The sequence below is a fragment of the Bradysia coprophila genome, unplaced genomic scaffold (genome assembly GCF_014529535.1).
Source record: "Bradysia coprophila strain Holo2 unplaced genomic scaffold, BU_Bcop_v1 contig_358, whole genome shotgun sequence".
NCBI classification, from domain to species: domain Eukaryota; kingdom Metazoa; phylum Arthropoda; class Insecta; order Diptera; family Sciaridae; genus Bradysia; species Bradysia coprophila.
The window spans coordinates 5,573,784-5,592,988 of record NW_023503616.1 but is presented as its reverse complement, the minus strand read 5'-3'; the positions used below and the strand labels follow the sequence as shown (position 1 = coordinate 5,592,988).

Sequence of the window (19,205 nt, the reverse complement as noted above, 5' to 3'; positions counted from 1 at the left end):
TGACTGAAAGCCCTAAGGTCGTCATTATCAAATTATATTGATACAAAAATTGGTGGTTGCGAGCTTAACTTCATGTTTTAAATTTACCCTGTAGTAGATGCTATGCTACCTCGAGCACGAGAGCAATTACATTTTCTTAAAGTTGATAGATACAAATTACAACTCCAATGAATGTATCGATCCGCGTCCTGTACAAAATTGTCAGTAGAACGCACAGTTACCCCAACATCCATTAGTTCCATTTCTTAGCTAATATTGAATCTAAACAGGTCAACTTCATACGAATAAGCTATTTTACTAAATAAATGAAAATTTTGCGCAACAGATGTGAAAAGTATCAACCCAAGGCGAAGTCGGGGTTGATAAGACATCATATGCCCAAAATTGAACTTTAAGCACAAGTTATCAACAAGATCTTACTTGTCAGCAATTTTTCTATAGCTGAATATGGCGCTTTGGTAGTTTTCAGTATAAACTAGTAATGTCTGACATACACTTCCTCTTTTGTACACTCAATCAATATTTACGCACTGCAGGACGTCCACAGAGAGAAAAGTGAAATTCGATATGTTTTCTAATAGGGAGTTGTTGTGGTTTGTAATTGATTCAACACGAATTCCTTTGAACAAATGAAAATCTACTGAATCTTGCCAGCGACAAGAAAAACTAAAATAGAAAATCTAGATTTTCATTTGTTGAACAAATTTTGTGTGTAATCATTTACAACAAAAAAAAAATCCCAAAACCCAAAACCTGTCGAATTTTACTATTCTCTCCCAACATTTTAATATTTTGGAAACGGCAAACATATCACGATGTAACGGCTTAATCTATTCTGTTAATTTATTTACTCGGCTTTCTTCTCATATGTCCTACACCTGAAAAAGTCGCCATCAGCCTTACCAAAGAAAACTTTGAGAATATTAAACTGAATTATGTTTGCATAAAAGTTTAACATCTGATCGAAGAACGAGTCTTTCTGTACAGCACATGAAACGCATTAAAAACTGTTACATAAATTCAATAAAATGTAAAATGTTGCGTTAAAAAATGGGCTGATGGGCGGAAAACAATGCACGTACCGAAAGATGAGATAAATCGATTAAATCGTTAAAAATGAGAATTGATTAATACAGTTCGAAATTGTTGTCTGTTGGAGATGATCAATCACTTGATGGTGAACATTTCTGTCGTGAATTAACGAAAAAAGGCAACCACAAAAATTTCGTTCATAAATATTCATAGCTGACAAAGAAAGTAAAAATTAGTGAGACGTATTTGCATCTTCACATAACATCTATAGTGTGTCCGAAATCGGCATTCAACGGATTCGGAAGATTAAATTTGTTATTTCTTTTTTTGTATTTCAAATTACACTATTATCTAACAAATTAGATGAATTCGAATGAACTCGATGTGTTTATATTGTGTGTGGTTTTTTTAGGAGAGATGATTGTCTCGTATTGTCGCGATTTATGTTTTGTAATGTAGGAAATTGAATATATTGGTTTCGGTAATGGTTTTGTCGTGTGGAAGCGAAGGAACTGACAGAAAATGTTTTATGGAAATTACGGAATCTCATTTATTTTCGATTTATGTAAAAAAATCATTATGAGATGCCACACAAAAAGTGTTGGCATATAACTTTTCAATGTTATTCCCAGATGCGCGAGGCAATGCGATTAATGGTGGCTAGAGGTAATAACGAAGTTCGTTGGTTAAACTTAAAAGTGATTTTTGTAAAGGCTACGACTGTATTAATAAAAAGAGATCACATTCCTTTTGAATGAAAGCCTTACATAAGTATATATATATTCTGAATAAGTATCTATTATCGATTGTAACGACTAAAATAAGCGATGGCCTTCGTTTTATGTGGTTTCGTTTGGTAAAAGGAACGAAGTAATAGTACATTACGGTTCCACATATTTATTTTGACGGGTGGGGACGTTATGTATTCCCACTCGTCCTACTCGTCAAAATAAAAATTTGGAACCTCGTACGTATAATGCTTAACGTGCTTCTGGTCGGTTAATGCGAAAAATTTACTCAAAAAATTGCATTCACAGACCAAAAGCACGTAAAAGATTTTCTATCAAACATTAGGTAACACCTTGAACATATGGAGTAATAGATTCAGCTAGTTTTTATTATTATGATCTGCTTGCCAGTTCAAAAATGTTAAGTAAACGTCAGGAAAAGTCAAAGACATGACTCCATTGTATACATTACATCCTAATAAGCGGATTTGTATTCAAATTATTAGATAATCATTTTCCAACCAACCATCACAAATTATTTACTATTAACGCCCAAGCCACATTGGTATTTCCGCAAGAAGTCTGCAAAATTGTTGTGAGATATTAATACAGTACAACAACAAAACATTGAACGGCTGTGGTATATAAAAATTTGTTACTAGGTGTTGGCTTAGGTTTAAAATTATATATTTTCATAAAAAAATGAAATAAATATGCAAAGAACAACGAAACATATATCAACTAAACAACACACATATGACAACCATCTAGTCCTCTAGAAGGTTAGGATCAATTGCTTCGGGTGCAGGACTTTCCAAACCGGCTGATTCTTGTTCACTTTCATTTGCCAATATGACTATGTCACCTGGTCCATCTTGATTTTCAATGGGAATGTCTTGTAATGGAGCACCTAAATTGGCTATATTAAGGAAACGGAAGATAAACTTTTAGTAAAATAATGGTTGTCTTCATTATTCGCCCAGCTCATGCAACCGACAATAAATACAATTCTGTTATGCATAAATTTTAAGCCATTTTGTGATGTTGTGTGTAGTGTGGTTTGTGTGTTTCGCATTAATCTGTTGGTGTTTCGTTTAAATAGGAAGAGATAAGTTCCAGAAGTAAGTAAAAAAATAGTAATCAAAAACGTTTAGAGTTGGTTCTGTTATTCTTGTGTGCAAAAGTATATATGTAATTACAGTTTGTGGCAGTTTAGAGTTTAATTGATTAATTAGTAATTTATTTAAACAGCTTGAGACGGATCAACAGCACCTGCACCACTTTGTTGCTGTTGTGACGCTTCTTCTGCAGATAGTTTCAGCGAATCTAATATTTGAGCTGGAATAGCTGGTGGTGTGGGAATATGTTCTCCTTGTGGTTGGAAGCCATTTTCATCAGCAATATATGTGATTGTATAAACTACACCATCATCTCCTATAGATATTTTGAAACATTGTGTTAACCAAGTTCGTTAAAGAAACACGATGGACTTTTTAGACTCCGACCGTTTACCTGTAAATGAGTAAGATCCGGTCTGCACAACAATATCACCTTCGACCTTTTCACCGGTATCCGTACCATCTTCTCGAGTTTGTGGAACTAAAACTCTCTTGAGGAAACCAGAGTTTTGCTGCTTAATACCATTCGATGCTTCGAAACTAGTTAAAATAGTTAAAAAGCGTTGAGTTAAACTTTCACAACCGAATAACAATTAGTCAGGGCGCACCTGTTATTAAAACTTCCATCAGCTCCAATTACATCTGTTTGACTTAAAATTGTGATCGATGGAACATTTGGTTGTTGAGCTGCTTCAGCCGGTTGGAATTGAGGTGCTGCTTGCGTGCCAATTACAGCTAGTACTAATACACTTACGAAGGTCAACATGATTTCTGAACAAAAAAAGAATGAAGGTCAGTTGGCGTGTACACGTAATAAGGGACTGTGTATCAATTTCTCATAAAATTAAAATGATTCGTCGATGTACTGTATATTAGAAACAGGCATTTATTTGTTAGTGACAACGATGACTAACAATTGTAAAGAATTCTGAATCAAATTTACTAAAATTTGGATTAAATTAATTTTTCTTTCGAGATTACAGTACGAATCACTGGACACCGTTTAATGCGTTGGGCGGGTATAACTGATTAGTGAATATAAATTTTTAATCACTGATGCAACGTAAAGTAACACATGTACATTCTTCTTCAAAAATATGCAAGAGAAGTTTGGGGTCTACATGAACTCACTTAGCTAATAATGTCACAAATGCGGAATTCAATTGTAGGTCGTTATAATTGATCTACAATAAATTGTTAAACTAAAACAATTTAAATCACTCAGAAATAGTAAGGAAAGATAATTCAGATATTTTGTTAAAGTATCCTTGTTTAAATCAGGTCTTGAGTTTTATAAATATCTTCTCACGAATGGCTGTAGCAACCACTGAAGGACTTCACACAAAATGCACTTTCCGTTTCACTGACCTACTTGTTTGGTATTTTTGTTTTATTCCAAATGTAATCCAAAAAGATTTGTGCTCGGCTTGTTTCCTACTAATTCCGAAATAACGCCAATTCAGGTATTTATACGAATTTTGGAAAAACGTCATCCTTGTGCACACAAATTAAATCATTCGAAAAACTAAACCAACTTGAGTGAGCAAAGCTTCTTCAGCTAAACTCCCCATACCAAAAAAAAACTAAAATCTTGCCTATATCTTAACTATTTTAACATTTGTGTCAATATTTGTCCAAAATATTAATTATTTACTTTTTCATAATATCTATTCGGTTTTTTTTTCTGCTTAGATAATTCAAGTTCTACATATCTGTAGCTCATATGTCTTCTGCACATAATTCCATGCAAACAATATTATATTAAAAGGCACATATACACCTCATCGCTAGTACGACTTTTCATCATAATGCCGTGACGCTATGTTAGTTACATTGAAAAATGGTATAAGTTGGTCGATGATGCTGTAAACGAATTGAATTAAGTGTATGGCTCATATTATATGAGAGTATAGACGATGGATATTTTATAAGTGATATGTGTACTTAACAAATTTGATGTATTCTGCAAATTAATTTAAAATATTCGAACACTTTCGCTGTATATATTCTCAATGAAATAGTCATTATTATCTGTCAAGCATAATGCAATGTTTAATTTGCAATTTATTTTTTCTTCGTCTTCGATGGTAACTAAATTGTGGTAATCATGCACTAATCGTAGACCTCGTTTACTGCAAAGATTTTTTTTTTAAATATTCGATAAGATTTTGTAATTAGATTATCGAATGGTATATTTATAGAGTAAAATAAATGATATAAAATCATGAGCGAAAACAGTCACAATTCGCATGTTACACATCCATAATCATTTAGAAGATCTATTCATACATATAATAGGTAAAATAGATGCACCTTTTTATGCAATCGTTTGAATGCCAGCGAACTTGCTATGAGTTAACATTTTATTTACTTCATAGGTGATGGCCACATTTCACACCTCATAATTTTAGAATCATTTTCACATGCAAAAGTGAATTTAAGGAATTTGGTGGAAGATGTCATCTCTTTTCGGAAATTCTCTTCGACTCGTAGGAACAAACTTAGGACATTTTGCGCACCTATTCACTTGTCGGCTGATAATTTTTTAATTTTTTGAGTTGAAATTAATTTCTTTCTTGTGATAATTTAAAAATATTTTTGACAAAGATTTATTTATCTTCAACAGAGTACACGTCAAAAAGTAAATCTTGTACTTCATTAGTTGTAACACACAATTTATATGTATGTATACAAACATTTCTGTTGGTATGAGTTGACCAGCAGAAAAGCAGCTGACACGAATTTAGTCTAAATTTCACTAACTCCGTCGCCACTATTAAAAACATTTAAAAAATTCAAAATTTTGTACTTTTTTTATTGACAGACAACCGAACCTCAGTGAGGGAGATAAGAATATGGAAAAGTACTTAAAAGCTTATCGCCATTGACTAAGTGAAATTGGTGTTATTAACAGATGAGTCGATGTCATCGTCTGAAATGGTTGATTGTCCGGAATCGGTTCAAAAAAGGTGCGAAAGTTCTGTGTGGTAAGTTGTTAGCTCTATTTAGAAATTTCACAAAAATTGTTATTTTTTGCGAATTAATTCTAGTTTCTTAACCAAGCGGAAAGGAAAGTTATTTGTCAGCTGTCGTGCCAATGTGGTTGCAAACCGAAACCATGTCTATGCCGGTTTTTAAGAGCAGACCGGGCATAACGAAATATGAGATGAAGGGTTGCATTGTCAACTCTGACATAAAGTGTCCGTACTGCAAGAAAATGGACAAAAAGCTGATGGATTTAAATGGCCTGAACAAACACCTGAAGGATCATTACGTCGAGTATCTTAATCAATCGGAACCGATGCTTGACTTGGTGGTTCAATTTGACGGTGTTACCGAATTATTCTCTCAGTGTAGCTCATGTCCCTCATATGTTAGCCACATTGGACATTACTCAACGAAGATAAAAGAGAAAGGTTGGACAAAGCATAATTGGATGCACCCAACCCTGCATTTATGCTCTATTGCCAACGTCTTTTGTGGCGTGTGTCAAATGAGCAAACAAAGTGTGGAGAAGAGCTGGTGAAAAATATGTTCGGTGAAAATTTTTGACCAAAAGTAACGGAGGCGGTAATGTCAAATTTAAAGCCTCAATGGAAGTCAAAATTTGTGGCATTTGACGTGAAATGTAAACCCAAGGTAGGGGACGTTCGATTTTATTTGATAGTCGATGACGTGAAAAAGGAATTTTACTTTGGGTCTACAGTTTTCTATCTGTGTGTGCGCAGTGCGCAACATTCAAATATTGTGCTCCGTTACTTTCATCCAAAGAATGCAAAATGGCCGTGGTAGCTGGAATTGAGGGAAGTTGCGAAATGACTTTGTCCGAAAGATAAATCTGCGAAGTTGCAGCAATGAAAGTGTTGAGTGGAAGAGGTTTTAAGTGCGTGAATGTTTGGCTATGAAAAGTTAAACGCGATGGAATTTGATTTAAATTTTTATTTTATATTGTACAGTCAAAGGCAGTCAATTTTCAGAATAAATTTGCTTCAGCTGTTTTTCAGCTGATCCACACATACAATCAAAACGGTTTATACTTGTTTATACGGTTGAAGCTGCTACACACACGCGCATGATAGTGGTAAAACCGTATAAAGACGTATAAACGGTGCTGATTGTTTGTATGGATCAGCTGAAAAACAGCTGAAGCTAATTTATGCTGAAAATTGACTGCCTTCGACTGTATTGACGGATGCAATAATTTTGAGTTGTTATTTTTTGTTATGCTTTTCTGATTTGTTATATTTGGAGTAATATTGTTTGTTTTTTTATTTCTAAGAAAATTAAGTTAAAAAGTTAGTGAGAAAAAGTAGGGAAAGTGCAATTTTTCATGTTATGTTTATGTGTATTCATATAATTACAATATAATAATAATTTATAGATTAAAGATTGAAGATTGCATTTATCGTCGTTGGAATAAATTGACTGTTTATAAAATGTTAAATATTTACTAGTATATGAAAATTATATGGATAATACATGGATACATGGATAATACATGTATCATACATTGCAACATGAACAAGACTTGATTGTTGCCATCGGTGAATCGATCAAGGAAGCTCGTACAACCTATGCTGACATTGCCAAGAAGGGAATTTCATTCAGCGATACACCTAAAAACGTTCAAACGCCGAAAACACCGAAGAATAAACCGATAAAAACGCCGAAAGTGTCGAAGCCTGTGGTTACCGGTACTTGGAATAATTCGATTGGAAAACCGCTTTCGCCGCCTAGACAAAAGCAGTCTCGTCGGCCGAAACCAGAGAAAGCTGTCTGGGTTTCCGGTATTCATCGAGATACGTCTGAAGAAGAATTAACGAATCACATCAAGGAAAATATTGGAATCGAATCAGCCGATATTGAAGTTCGGAAATTGGTAAAAAAAAATCGTGACATCACTACGTATTCGTTTGTTTCATTCTGCATTACCTGCACCCACGCGAACTTCAATCAACTGATGAGCCCAATGTATTGGCCGTCGAACAGTCAGATTCGTGAATTCGAATTGGAGGAAAAACCGTCAACAGGTAAAAGAGTGGGTCAAACGTCGCAGCAAGAAGAAGAATCAAAAAACTCGTCGAGCCGGCCGACCAATCTGGAGCCAACAGCGATGGACACCGCTCAGGTAACACATTGAACAGTATATGTTCTCGCCAAGCAATGTCTGACGCTACACCAAATAATTTGAATTTTTCCTCTGATGCCGCATGTACCACCCGCAAATCGCAATCGCTCATCACTTCGTTTTTTCACTCAACTGCAAGCGTATCAACTGGTCGATCTATGGCATTAGAACCATCAAACCAAACAAATCCTGAGGGCATAACTGAACGCATGCACACATTGCCGATCTACTACAACAACGTCCGTAGTATTGCTAACAAACGTAATATCAATATGAAGATCGAACTGTGCATATTCTTGGTGCTTGTTTTCATTGAAACCTGGCTAGACAATGGATTATTCTCCAGTGTATATTTCCCGGACAAGTTCAATGTATACCGTTGTGACCGAACTAACCAAACATTACGGCGCTCAGGTGGTGTAGCAATTTTGGTTCATCATTCGTTGAATAGCAGAACAGTAACGATAAGTTCGACAATTGGTCCAGACGATGCAACTGAATTTTTGGCCATCGAGATTCGCATCAAACCTCAACCGTTAATCCTGTATGCCTGCTACATGAGTGTGTTTGATCTGCGGATTGCCATGAAACATTATCATCATGTAAAAGACATCGTAGAAAAGTACCGGAATCATAAAATATTGGTATTGGGGGACTTCAATCTGCACAACATCAATTGGTCACCTGACGAGGATGACGAGAATGTTTATTTACCATACGTTTCGACTGACCACAGCGGCAATGGAAACCGTTCAAGTTATCAAATTGATGCGTACGACTTTTTGGACAAAATGCTCAGCCTACCGCTTTTGCAACTTTCGAATATTCGTAATAATGCCTCCAACGTTTTGGATTTGGTTTTCGTGAATGTTTCTGATGTTTTTGACGTAACAACAGACCAGTATACCATTATTGAGCAATCTCAGCAAGATGCCAGACACATTCCATACGAAATAAAAATGCATTGCGACATGAGTTCATCGGCGAATGTGGAGTATGTCACAATTTACCAATATGCGAAAGGACATTACGAAAGAATGGCACAACAGTTAGAAGCCATCAATTTCCAGCATGAATTCAACAATAGAGATGTGGACTCGGCATACGAATTTTTCGTTCAAACAATGAAATCTCTAATTGAACAGAATGTCCCGAAGAAAAAGGTCAAAAAGTACTCAAACAAACCTAAATGGTGGTCTGATGAATTGCAACGATTGAAAAATCGTCGAAATAAGTTATACAAACGGAAGTCAGAATCGGAACTGGGTTCGGTGGCTGAATATGAAGAAGCACATAGAGCATTTAGCGAAGAAAATGACCGTCGGTATAAAGAGCACATTCGTATCGTGCAAGAAAACGTCAAATCAGACCCAGCTGAATTTTGGAAATTCGCAAAGTTGAACGGTGGAACCGAAAAGTATCCGGACAGAATGATCTATGAAGACAGGGTTGGTACTTCAACCGAAGAAATAATCGACATGTTTGCAGACTACTTTGAATCATTGTACGTAGCCGATACAGAAAATTGGAATTTCGACGAAAATTATGTTCCGATAAGTAGAGCAGAGGATGTCAATCTGTCACTTTTTGATATCGAAGCTGCAATTCATTCACTTGATTGGAAGGGCGGTGCTGGACCTGATGAAATCAAGCCGTTTGTTATCAAAATGTGTGCATCAGTAGTCGCTTGGCCAATGTGGTTGTTGTTCCAAAAATCATTCGACTGTGGGAAAATAGCGGCGGCATCAAAAGTATCGCGAATTGTTGCTGTCTACAAAAAGAAAGGTTCCAAAACAGACGTCAAAAACTACAGAGTTATTGCCATCCAAACGATGCTCATGAAAGTCCATGATGTGGCCGTTAAACGTGAACTCAGTAAAATGATACAGCCGCAATTGAAAAGTGCTCAACATGGGTTCAGAGACAAGAGGTCAGTTGTGACGAATTTGTTAGGCCAGACTACGCTTGCACACAAAGCATTCGAACGGAACTGTCAATTGGATACATTCTATGGCGACTACAAGGCAGCATTCGACAAACTGATCATCATGCTGTTGATCATCAAATTTGCCAGATTTGGAATTGGTAAAAACACTGCAAGATGGTTGTGGCAATATTTGATCGGCCGTGTAAATTATGTTCAAATTGGAAAGTCGAAGTCCAGATTGTACGAGTCACCATCTGGAGTACCACCTGGAAGTTCTTTGGGACCAGTAATGTTCACCGTTTTTATTGATGACTTGGTCGACGTATTGGAATTCGCTCACACTTTGCTGTTTGCTGACGATATGAAATTGGCTTCCATTATTTCTGACCTCGAAGACACTCAAAGAATGCAACGAGACATCGATAACGTGATGAATTGGAATGAAAGAAATCGACTACATTTCAACAACGACAAATGTTATATATTCAGTGCATACCGACACGATTCATCATTCATTCAAGCGAATTACACAATGGGCGATCATGTGATTGAACGCGTCGAAGAAATGAATGACTTGGGCGTCTTTTTCAACAGATGGTACCATCCTGGATATCACATCGAGCAAATGACGATGAAGGCTCGACAGATGGTTGGATGCATTAAACATTTTTCGAACGGAAATTTCACCAAAGAAACGCAAAGGATTCTCTATGTAGCGTACGTTCGTTCGAGATTGGAATTCGCTTCGACCATATGGAACCCAGCTGCACAGATATACATTGATGACATCGAGTCCATACAGAAACAATTCGTCATATATCTACTGGAAAGTCGTACTAATGCGACAACATATAGATTGGGTCCATACGAGGATCGGTGTAAGCTGCTGAATTTGCAAAGTTTGGAGAAGAGACGAACAGTTGCAGATGCCGTGCTTGCCTTTGACATTTATAAGGGAAATATCAAGGATGACATCATTTCACCGAATTTTATACGGAATGAGAGCGTCTACGATCTTCGACACTCTACTCTGCAGCTACTGGTTGAACCGAGGGTGACGACCGTATATTTGTCGAATCAGCCAGTTGTACGGATGATAAAGTTAATCAATGAACATAAAGATGTAGTGACTAGGTGTAACGGCAGGACTTTATTTAAAAGTGAAATTATGGAAAAACTTTATGACGACGGACTGTGATGCTCTGATTGTGATGTAAAATTAAGTTTATTTATTGTGTAGTGTAAGTTTTGATGTATGCTATCATTGTTTTATTCAGCCAGTCTTGGCGGTGATAAATAAATTCATTCATTCATTAGATTAAAGATTGAAGATTGCATTTATCGTCGTTGGAATAAATTGACTGTTTATAAAATGTTAAATATTTACTAGTATATGAAAATTATATGGATAATACATGGATACATGGATAATACATGTATCATACATTGCAACATGAACAAGACTTGATTGTCTTGAACTTTTTTATGCGATAATCGGAAAAGTAAAATTGATATTTTTTTCAAATTAAAATGCTGCATTTGAATCTATATGTTCACTGAATTCGATGTAGAAGATTGTTGGATGACCATGAATTTAGATGTACAGAATTAACTATTAAATGACTTTGAATGGTCTTGTAACTTGGGAAAAGTGTCAAACAACTCTGATGTCATTTATTTTAAATTAATAAAATATCCATATCCATCGACCGAATGTTACATTTTCAACAACGCAGTTTTCAAATCAACTAGAACATTCAAGAAATTGTATAGTACTGCTAAGTTGATAGTTGTACATATATTCTTTGTTGTAATTTGGTACGACTTACCTAAGTTTTAATTTCATTTCCAATCAAAGTACTACTTTTGACGGTGTTTATCTGAAAATCGTAACAATATTGCGCTGCGCAAAAGATTCGAAAAATATGTGACCTGTGACCTAGTCAACGCAAATTCTACTAAACTTGAAGAGATGGCTCATTCGTGACTAGTATAGATATTTTATTTACGTCACAAGAAAGTAAACCAGAATACATTGTATGCTCCTACGTACTTAATTACTTGCTTCGGCAACTGTTTTTCTACAAGCGCAGTTGAATACCTCGCGTGTAGAAAACACCGTTACCAAAGTATGTTCCTCAAAAACCTTCTTATGAGTCTGCTCTTATCACAAAATTGTTACCTCATTCAATGAATTACTTTGACGGCATCCAATGTACTATTATGCTGATACCACCGAAAAAATGCTTCATTGATAAAATGAACGGTTTTTGGTGCAGAATGGAATGGTTATATATCTCTCTACTGTCTCGAGCCATTTACGGCATCTTGAACCGAGATACCACTTTATGTCGAGCTGTATAAAATAATATTATTCTACCTGTGCAGATTTACAGTTCATATGGAATTAACAATTTCACAGACGACCAGCATATCTAGCAATAGCATTATCTGTTCTGTTACAAATTTTGGTGCATAAAGTTTTCAGATAATCTTTTACTTCATTTGTTTTAAAATGCTCTTTAGTATTTAAGAGACATTATTCAGAGCTTGTGGATCTTTTTATCCGCTGGTTTCGCTATCTCTAGCGGTACGGCTTTTCATCCGCTATAGGATGATACAAACTTGATGTGTGGGTGTGTCGTGTGTCAGAGCATCTTCAAACATGGCATTCACAGAACGTTTACCATTATGAAGATATTATTTATCGAAGCGTATACGAATAAGTTTTGACTTTTGCAGACACAATCCACAGTCAATTTTATTTCGAATATTATAATGATTCGCAATCTCCAGTGAAAAGAACCTTTAGATCTACTTAATATACAACTGATGAACAGATATATGCAGATATATGAAGGCTGACGATGAAGATGTTAAAAATTAATGTAACTTTTCCATGGCGTTAAAAAATAAATAGTCAAAATTAACATTTTACTTAATGACTTTAATTGTACCCAATATAAAATGCAAACAAGAATCAAATGTGACACAACTATCACGATAAATGGTCAGTTCATTTGAGTTATTGGCATTTACTTTTTTTACATTTTTTTTTTCTTAAAAATCGTTTAAAATTTTACTTGAAATTTCGCAATCGAAATTATATTTGTTTACCATCCGAGGCACAAAATCAAATTAAATTAACTAATTTTCAGATTTTGTTTTCAGATTTTGATTTGTTTGTAATTTAACAAACATATTAAAATAAAAACGGGTTATAGTCTAGAGATTAGATCCAATCGTTTGGACATTTATTGTTTGTTTTGCTTCGTTGACAAAAATCGGAAGAAAAAAACGTGTATAAAGCGCACACATTTAAACATTTCGATTCTAAATCTGGTTAGATTTCAGAAAAATAAGACACCAAAAATTCTTCAGGTATATATAAGTCATCAGCAATTTCGGACACGTTAGTCGAATTATTATTTTTGTGTCGGGACAATGAAGAAATTATTAGTATTAACATCCGTTCTGGTATGTGCCTATGCTCTTCCACCTTACGAAGAACGAATCAATAATAGTGATGATCCACAAAATTACAAAAATATTGAAATATTGCTGCTGGAAAGTGCTGTCGATCAAGATGGGGGATATTCATTCAGGTGCGATCCGACGATTAAAATCTAAAAAAAATATTAAATATTCCCTTGATATTGAGTATAATTGATGCGCAAACATAACTTTATTTTGACATCATGAACGAAAAAAAAAATCACTTTTGGATTCAATGGAATTAAAACATTATGCAATTTACTTGGAAATGGTGCCGTCAATTAATAGTTCAGATAATTCCAAGTGAAAATTATTGTGGACGACCTTAATTCAGTGGATAATAATTGAAAAATGGATTTTTAATTTAAGTTGAGCCAGCAAATGTATGTTGTATAATGACATATTACCTTTGTGATTTAACGATATGAAAAATCATCTTATTTTTGAGATATTGCTAATGGGTGTTTCCATGTACGTAAACAGGTGAATCGGCTAAAAGGATACTTCTGTAAAGTTGTGTTAACGATCAAAAATGCGTGATCCTCAAAAGACTTTCTGTGCAATGAATGGTACCCTGTGTACGCTACTGCCAAATACATTTTAAAATTTCTTACCAATAATACCAATCGTTACCGATTACAAATTGAAGAATTTATTGCTGAATATAAATTCGAATTTTTGTTGTATGCACTGAAATATAAGCTAAAATTGATGTTGTTACGATGAAATTCATTCATAAATTATGGGATTAGTAAATTCCGAAACACTGTTGTGAACAACGAAAAATAAGTTATGGTGAAACAATGTACCAATCTTTTTAACTGATTCTTCGACCATCCGATTAGAATTCATATTTAATAGATTCTCACAATTATTGTCAGTGAATTGATTGCGGTACCAAAAAGCGTTAATTCCTAATGTTCGCAAATTTATCAATCGACTGAAATCAGTCGAGTCTGTTTAATACACCTCAAGTATTTTCAGAAGATCGATTTACAAACTTGTAACCTGTTATATATGGCTTTTGATCTGTTATCGATAACAACGACAAAAATAATGACAAGCTCTGGGTAATATGGTCCTTTATATAGTACATTGCATTTTTAAAAAAATGGAAGTACAAGATTTGAAATCAACAGATTAATGGAAGTAATAGATCCGATTTATGTCGATATTTAATGACATAATCCACAGTAAAAGGTTAGGTATGTTGTCTGAGGATTGTGCTTTTATTGTTTCTAACAATCTATCAGGATTCTGATAGAGATCTTTCATATATATGACATGATCATACACCAAATAGCACAATAAATAATTCAGCCGACATAAATACGCCTCAATGATCATTTAGGAAATAGAAACATTAAAAACAAATTATTTCCTATATCAGCAGCCAGTTCTATGTCTCATTCTGACAAGTTCAATGCCACAATATGTTTAGCATGACTGTTTATCCACAACAATAAATATTTATGATTTCAGTTTCGAAAATGACGATGGTTCAAGAGTTACTCAAGAAGGACAACATAAAATAATCGATGACGATCATACTGTCGAACGTATTCATGGTGCATATAGTTACAATGATGTCAACGGGCAACCAGTTAGTTTGACATACACGGCGGATGAAAATGGTTTTCGGCCTGTAGGTGCACATCTTCCCACCCCACCGCCCATACCATTGGAAATTTTACGCAGTTTGAAATATTTAGCCACAGCCAAACCATTTGTTGATGATCAACTGTACGATTATAAGCCGAAAAAGAAAGTATTCAGAGGTAGACAATATAGCACTCTAAATGCTGTCCAACGATCTAGAAACAATCTTCGATCGAATAGCTTTAACGCACCATTGGGTGATGGAACGCCTAGCGAAGTTTTATTGAGATCAGTGGAGGATAAACATGATACAAAACCAGAGACGACATCGGAAACAATTCCTGAAGTGTCCTCAGAAACACCTGTGGAAACAAGTTCGGAATCAGTGCAAACGACTACAGATGGTGACGAAAAACCGGCAGTTGAATCAGCGGTGGATATAGTTAACGAATCGAAGAAAAAGATCAATGATGCATTAAAGGAGTCAATAGAAAAAACTTCTCAAATTACTCAATCAGCAACGAAAGAAACTGCTTCGGCTGCTATTGCTGCAATTAGAGGCGAAGTGCAGAAATTGAATGACAGTGTTAAATCGCAAGTAACTAAAATTAATGACAAGATATCGGGAGCAAAAACTGAAATTGATAAGCAAGTCTCAGAGTCGGCAAAACAATCCAGAGGCATAATCGAGAAATACACTGGCGTTGCATCCGATGCTGTTTCGGCTGCAGATCAAGCTTTAGTTGATATAGCACCAACAGATAAAACCCTGTATGATATTGGTGTTCGTAATTTGTAATTTGTTATTCGTTTAGCCATATGTTATTGAAAGTAGTATTTAACTGAGACTTACAAGAGAGCCAGTGAATTAATTTTGAAATCTTTATGCATATATTCTCGTGTATGTTGATCGGAATTATATTGCAATAAATTCACATTAATTTACATCTTTTTACTAAAATATTAGTTTTTTGAACCATGGCATTATCAACTGAAAGTTGGTAAGAATTAGAAAAAGAGACAAAAATTCAACGCGAAAGCAACAAAAAGATCTAATAATAGAAAATTATGCAAAAATATTCAGACAAGCGACTGGGGAATGTTTATTTCATTTTTCATAGTTACTCATTATTACTCATCTAGTCATAAAAGTGTAGCCCAAACCGAACATCTCAAGATGTTCAAAATTTCTAGTTCAACTGGTTAACAAACCGGTTAAAAACGACGCTTTTCTGCACGTATTTTATGAATTGATTTATTGATTGCTTCATGGAGTAATTCGAGTCTGTATATTGCTTGGTATTATGCAGAATCAATGGTGGAACACAGCGCGAAATATAGCAATGGGTACCACATATGGTGTGTGCTATACTGGTAAGTACATCTCGTACACACGTTCTTTTTAATAATAAATTCGAATCTTTTTCGTCTTCTTTCGCGTATTCAATATGATGCGCGCATTCATCGTAGTTCTTCAACCAATTACCGATTATATAATTTCGAAAAAACACATTTTTTTCTTGTAAATAAAATATGTAATTTAATCATCGTCGGACATCTACCTATTACCTACATTACCTACATTTTGAGTCGTTGAATATGTGCCATGCCATCATCAACGTTTTATTATTGAACGAAAGAGAAAGTCATGCTAATTCGTTATAAGCTCCCAATAATGTTCACAAATGATTTTTATTGATGATTTGAGTTTTATTGTTTCATATTTCTATCCATGATGGGTGTGATACACTTTTGCATTGCAGCTTTTTGTGATAATAGTTGACTGGCTTTGGAGGCCGGTAACAATGGTGGCAATAACAAAAGGGAACAATTTACTGGAGGTAAGATTAAATAATGTTGGTGTATTAGCACCGAATTATTGTTACTCTGAAGCTGCAAAGTTAAAGGTAATATTTCGAATGTCTCATTTTTATTCAGTGAGCTTCCGTCATTACGTCATTGAATGGGTTATTGTAAAAGTTAACTTGCTATTTTGAAGTACAAAAAGGAACAGACAAAACACTCTCCTAATTGGAAGTCAGCCCCATAGCACGGCATATAATCATTAAATATGTTTACTTCTTTTTAAAAGATCTTTTATCTTTTGTATCGTTTTCCACCCACTTCGTCTATCTATCTATCTATCGTTGGGAGTGCAAGCGGTAAACAATAAACGATTCACACTGAACTCAGTAGTTTTTCAGTAGTGGGTGGAAGCAAGCAACACAAGGATAAGTAAATAAAACTTCTTTTGCTCAATGTTCACCTAGTGTTTAACACAAAACCTTTTCATTCATTTGCTGAACAAACCAGACATTAAAAATTTTCTTTGATATATTTTTTGGCTGTATCGCTTTAATTCTACTAACGCATCCAGTATCCACAGACCGCGATAAAAGTATTCAAAAATTCAAATGTCGAGGTATAATCGAAAATTAACAGAGGAAATTTGAACGAATTTTGGGGACGAGTACTGACTTGGCTCTGGTAGTCATTTTGGACAATCTTTCAATACGTTCAGGACCGGTGTAGAACACATGTACTATCACAAAAGATATCCAGAAATTCGATTTCGTCATGGTAGTGTAAGCGCATGGGGTCTGGTTTGTCTACACTTCGGGTCAAAAAATTATAATACAGAGTTACGTTTACAAAACTTTTTTTATTTGCACCACACTAAAATTCAACCGACCTAGTAGAAAAGCCGTTACTTAACATTTCAGATCAGCTCCACTGCGTCATACAGTTCGACTAGGTTCTTCTCAGCGACCCACTCAACAACGTCCGACCCGCTGAACTTTACCAAATATTCAATTACTTTTTTTTTAAGCGTCGACTCCGAACTTTCTTCACCTTCCGTATATGATTGTGCTGCAGGCAAAAATGAGAGTGTTTCTGGTGTCCGTATACAAATCCCAGCGATGTCAGCTTTGATTGGAATGTGTCGGCTCGAAATCAGCTCAACTTTCACGTCGTTGCAAAGATTATCCAGGGCACAATACTTCGCAACATCCAGCTGCTTACTATGGTACTGTTGACAAGATTGTTAACCGAAATTGTAAAAGTTCATCTCAGATCAGATGTATATCTCATCTCAGTCTCAACTCACCGCGCATGCCACACTGACGAATTCGTGGCAACGGAGATATTCTTCGGCAATATCAATCGACTTGAATAACTTTGTATCTCGGTCACCACCGTTTCGAACGGCTGTCTTCTATATTTCGTAGAACAGTTCCTAGCTAGTACAGCTAGTTTATGAAACGTTGTCGAACTTAGTGACAGGTTCAGGTTTTCAATTTTTAGGTTCAGGTCGAATCAGGTTAAAGAAAATTCGTTCGATTATGTTACGAAAAATCTGAGTCTCACCTGGATTGACGTAAGTGTGGAATCTGTTTACGATCCCATCGTTGAACGAGAATCTCACCATCGCAATCTCCGCCGGTACATAAATTCCCTCAATATTGGTGAAATAATTCCCGGATATAAGTAGAAGTTTCATGGATGCAATCGCTGTATTGGTGAGGCAAAGATTAGATCCCAACAATTGCACAACAGGACGTCAAGGGCAACTTACTGTTGTCTGTGAATGCCTTTGCAAAGGTGCTCTCGATGGCGTGTGACATTGTGAAATTTTCCTGGGTGGATGACTGTCATAAACCCGCTCGTGTAACTATATTGTTTTTGTTTTTCTCACTTTAAATTAAACAAACCGGCAAATTCTTGTTAACAAGATTATTTGATTAAATAATTTGACGGTTCTACTAGATTTCTCACCTCTGACCAATGTGGCCATCTGTTGGCCGAGCATACAATAAAACTTCTCATTTCATTTTGAGAGGCTCCGAGTGTCAAGGTATTGGATTCTTAGCCCCATACGAAGTATACAAAGGGGCTTTAATAGGATTACGGGGCATGTGTAATTGATGGAATTCGAAGCAGACGGTAAGGGCTAAGGGGTATATATAACTATATATGCAAAATAGACTTGGGGCAGAGTACGGCCCTGGTCCAAAGACCCAAATTTAAATTTTTTTCAACAACAATCTATTCGGTGTTCGATTACCTTCCAAATGAAACAAAAACTAGCAAAATCGGATGAAATTTACTAGATATATGGGCAAACGAACACTTTAGGCCGAACTCTGAACTCAGGATCCACTGACTCGACTTTCGTA

General features: G+C 35.4%; 2 protein-coding genes across 3 annotated transcripts; one reads left to right on the top strand and one right to left on the bottom strand.

Moving 5' to 3' along the window:
* Positions 1-2,431: 2,431 nt before the first annotated feature.
* Positions 2,432-4,385, bottom strand: LOC119081480 (endocuticle structural glycoprotein SgAbd-2-like). 2 transcript variants are annotated; one of them, XM_037190478.1, is made up of 5 exons: positions 4,251-4,385; positions 3,487-3,649; positions 3,273-3,418; positions 3,033-3,194; positions 2,432-2,679 (listed from the first exon to the last, which is right to left on the bottom strand). In XM_037190478.1, the coding sequence occupies exons 1-5, from the start codon at positions 4,369-4,371 to the stop codon at positions 2,528-2,530; spliced, it is 744 nt and encodes a 247-aa protein (XP_037046373.1). In that variant the 5' UTR covers positions 4,372-4,385; the 3' UTR covers positions 2,432-2,527. The 2 variants fall into 2 exon arrangements, with proteins under 2 accessions (XP_037046373.1, XP_037046374.1); XM_037190479.1 differs by having other exon boundaries at positions 4,247-4,324.
* An 8,955-nt stretch (positions 4,386-13,340) lies between these two features.
* Positions 13,341-15,972, top strand: LOC119081462. The gene is made up of 2 exons (XM_037190448.1): positions 13,341-13,538; positions 14,911-15,972. The coding sequence occupies exons 1-2, from the start codon at positions 13,378-13,380 to the stop codon at positions 15,824-15,826; spliced, it is 1,077 nt and encodes a 358-aa protein (XP_037046343.1). The 5' UTR covers positions 13,341-13,377; the 3' UTR covers positions 15,827-15,972.
* Positions 15,973-19,205: the final 3,233 nt, after the last annotated feature.

Excerpts from the sequence above, each read along its gene's own strand:
- LOC119081480 (XM_037190478.1), bottom strand. The coding sequence starts at position 4,371 with ATGACGTTTTTCCAAAATTCGTATAAATACCTGAATTGGCGTTATTTC. Across the intron at positions 3,419-3,486 it reads GATGGAAGTTTTAATAACAG|TTTCGAAGCATCGAATGGTA; the intron begins GTGCGCCCTGAC and ends TATTTTAACTAG. Across the intron at positions 2,680-3,032 it reads ACAGCAACAAAGTGGTGCAG|CCAATTTAGGTGCTCCATTA; the intron begins GTGCTGTTGATC and ends TCCTTAATATAG.
- LOC119081462 (XM_037190448.1), top strand. The coding sequence starts at position 13,378 with ATGAAGAAATTATTAGTATTAACATCCGTTCTGGTATGTGCCTATGCT. Across the intron at positions 13,539-14,910 it reads GATGGGGGATATTCATTCAG|TTTCGAAAATGACGATGGTT; the intron begins GTGCGATCCGAC and ends TTATGATTTCAG.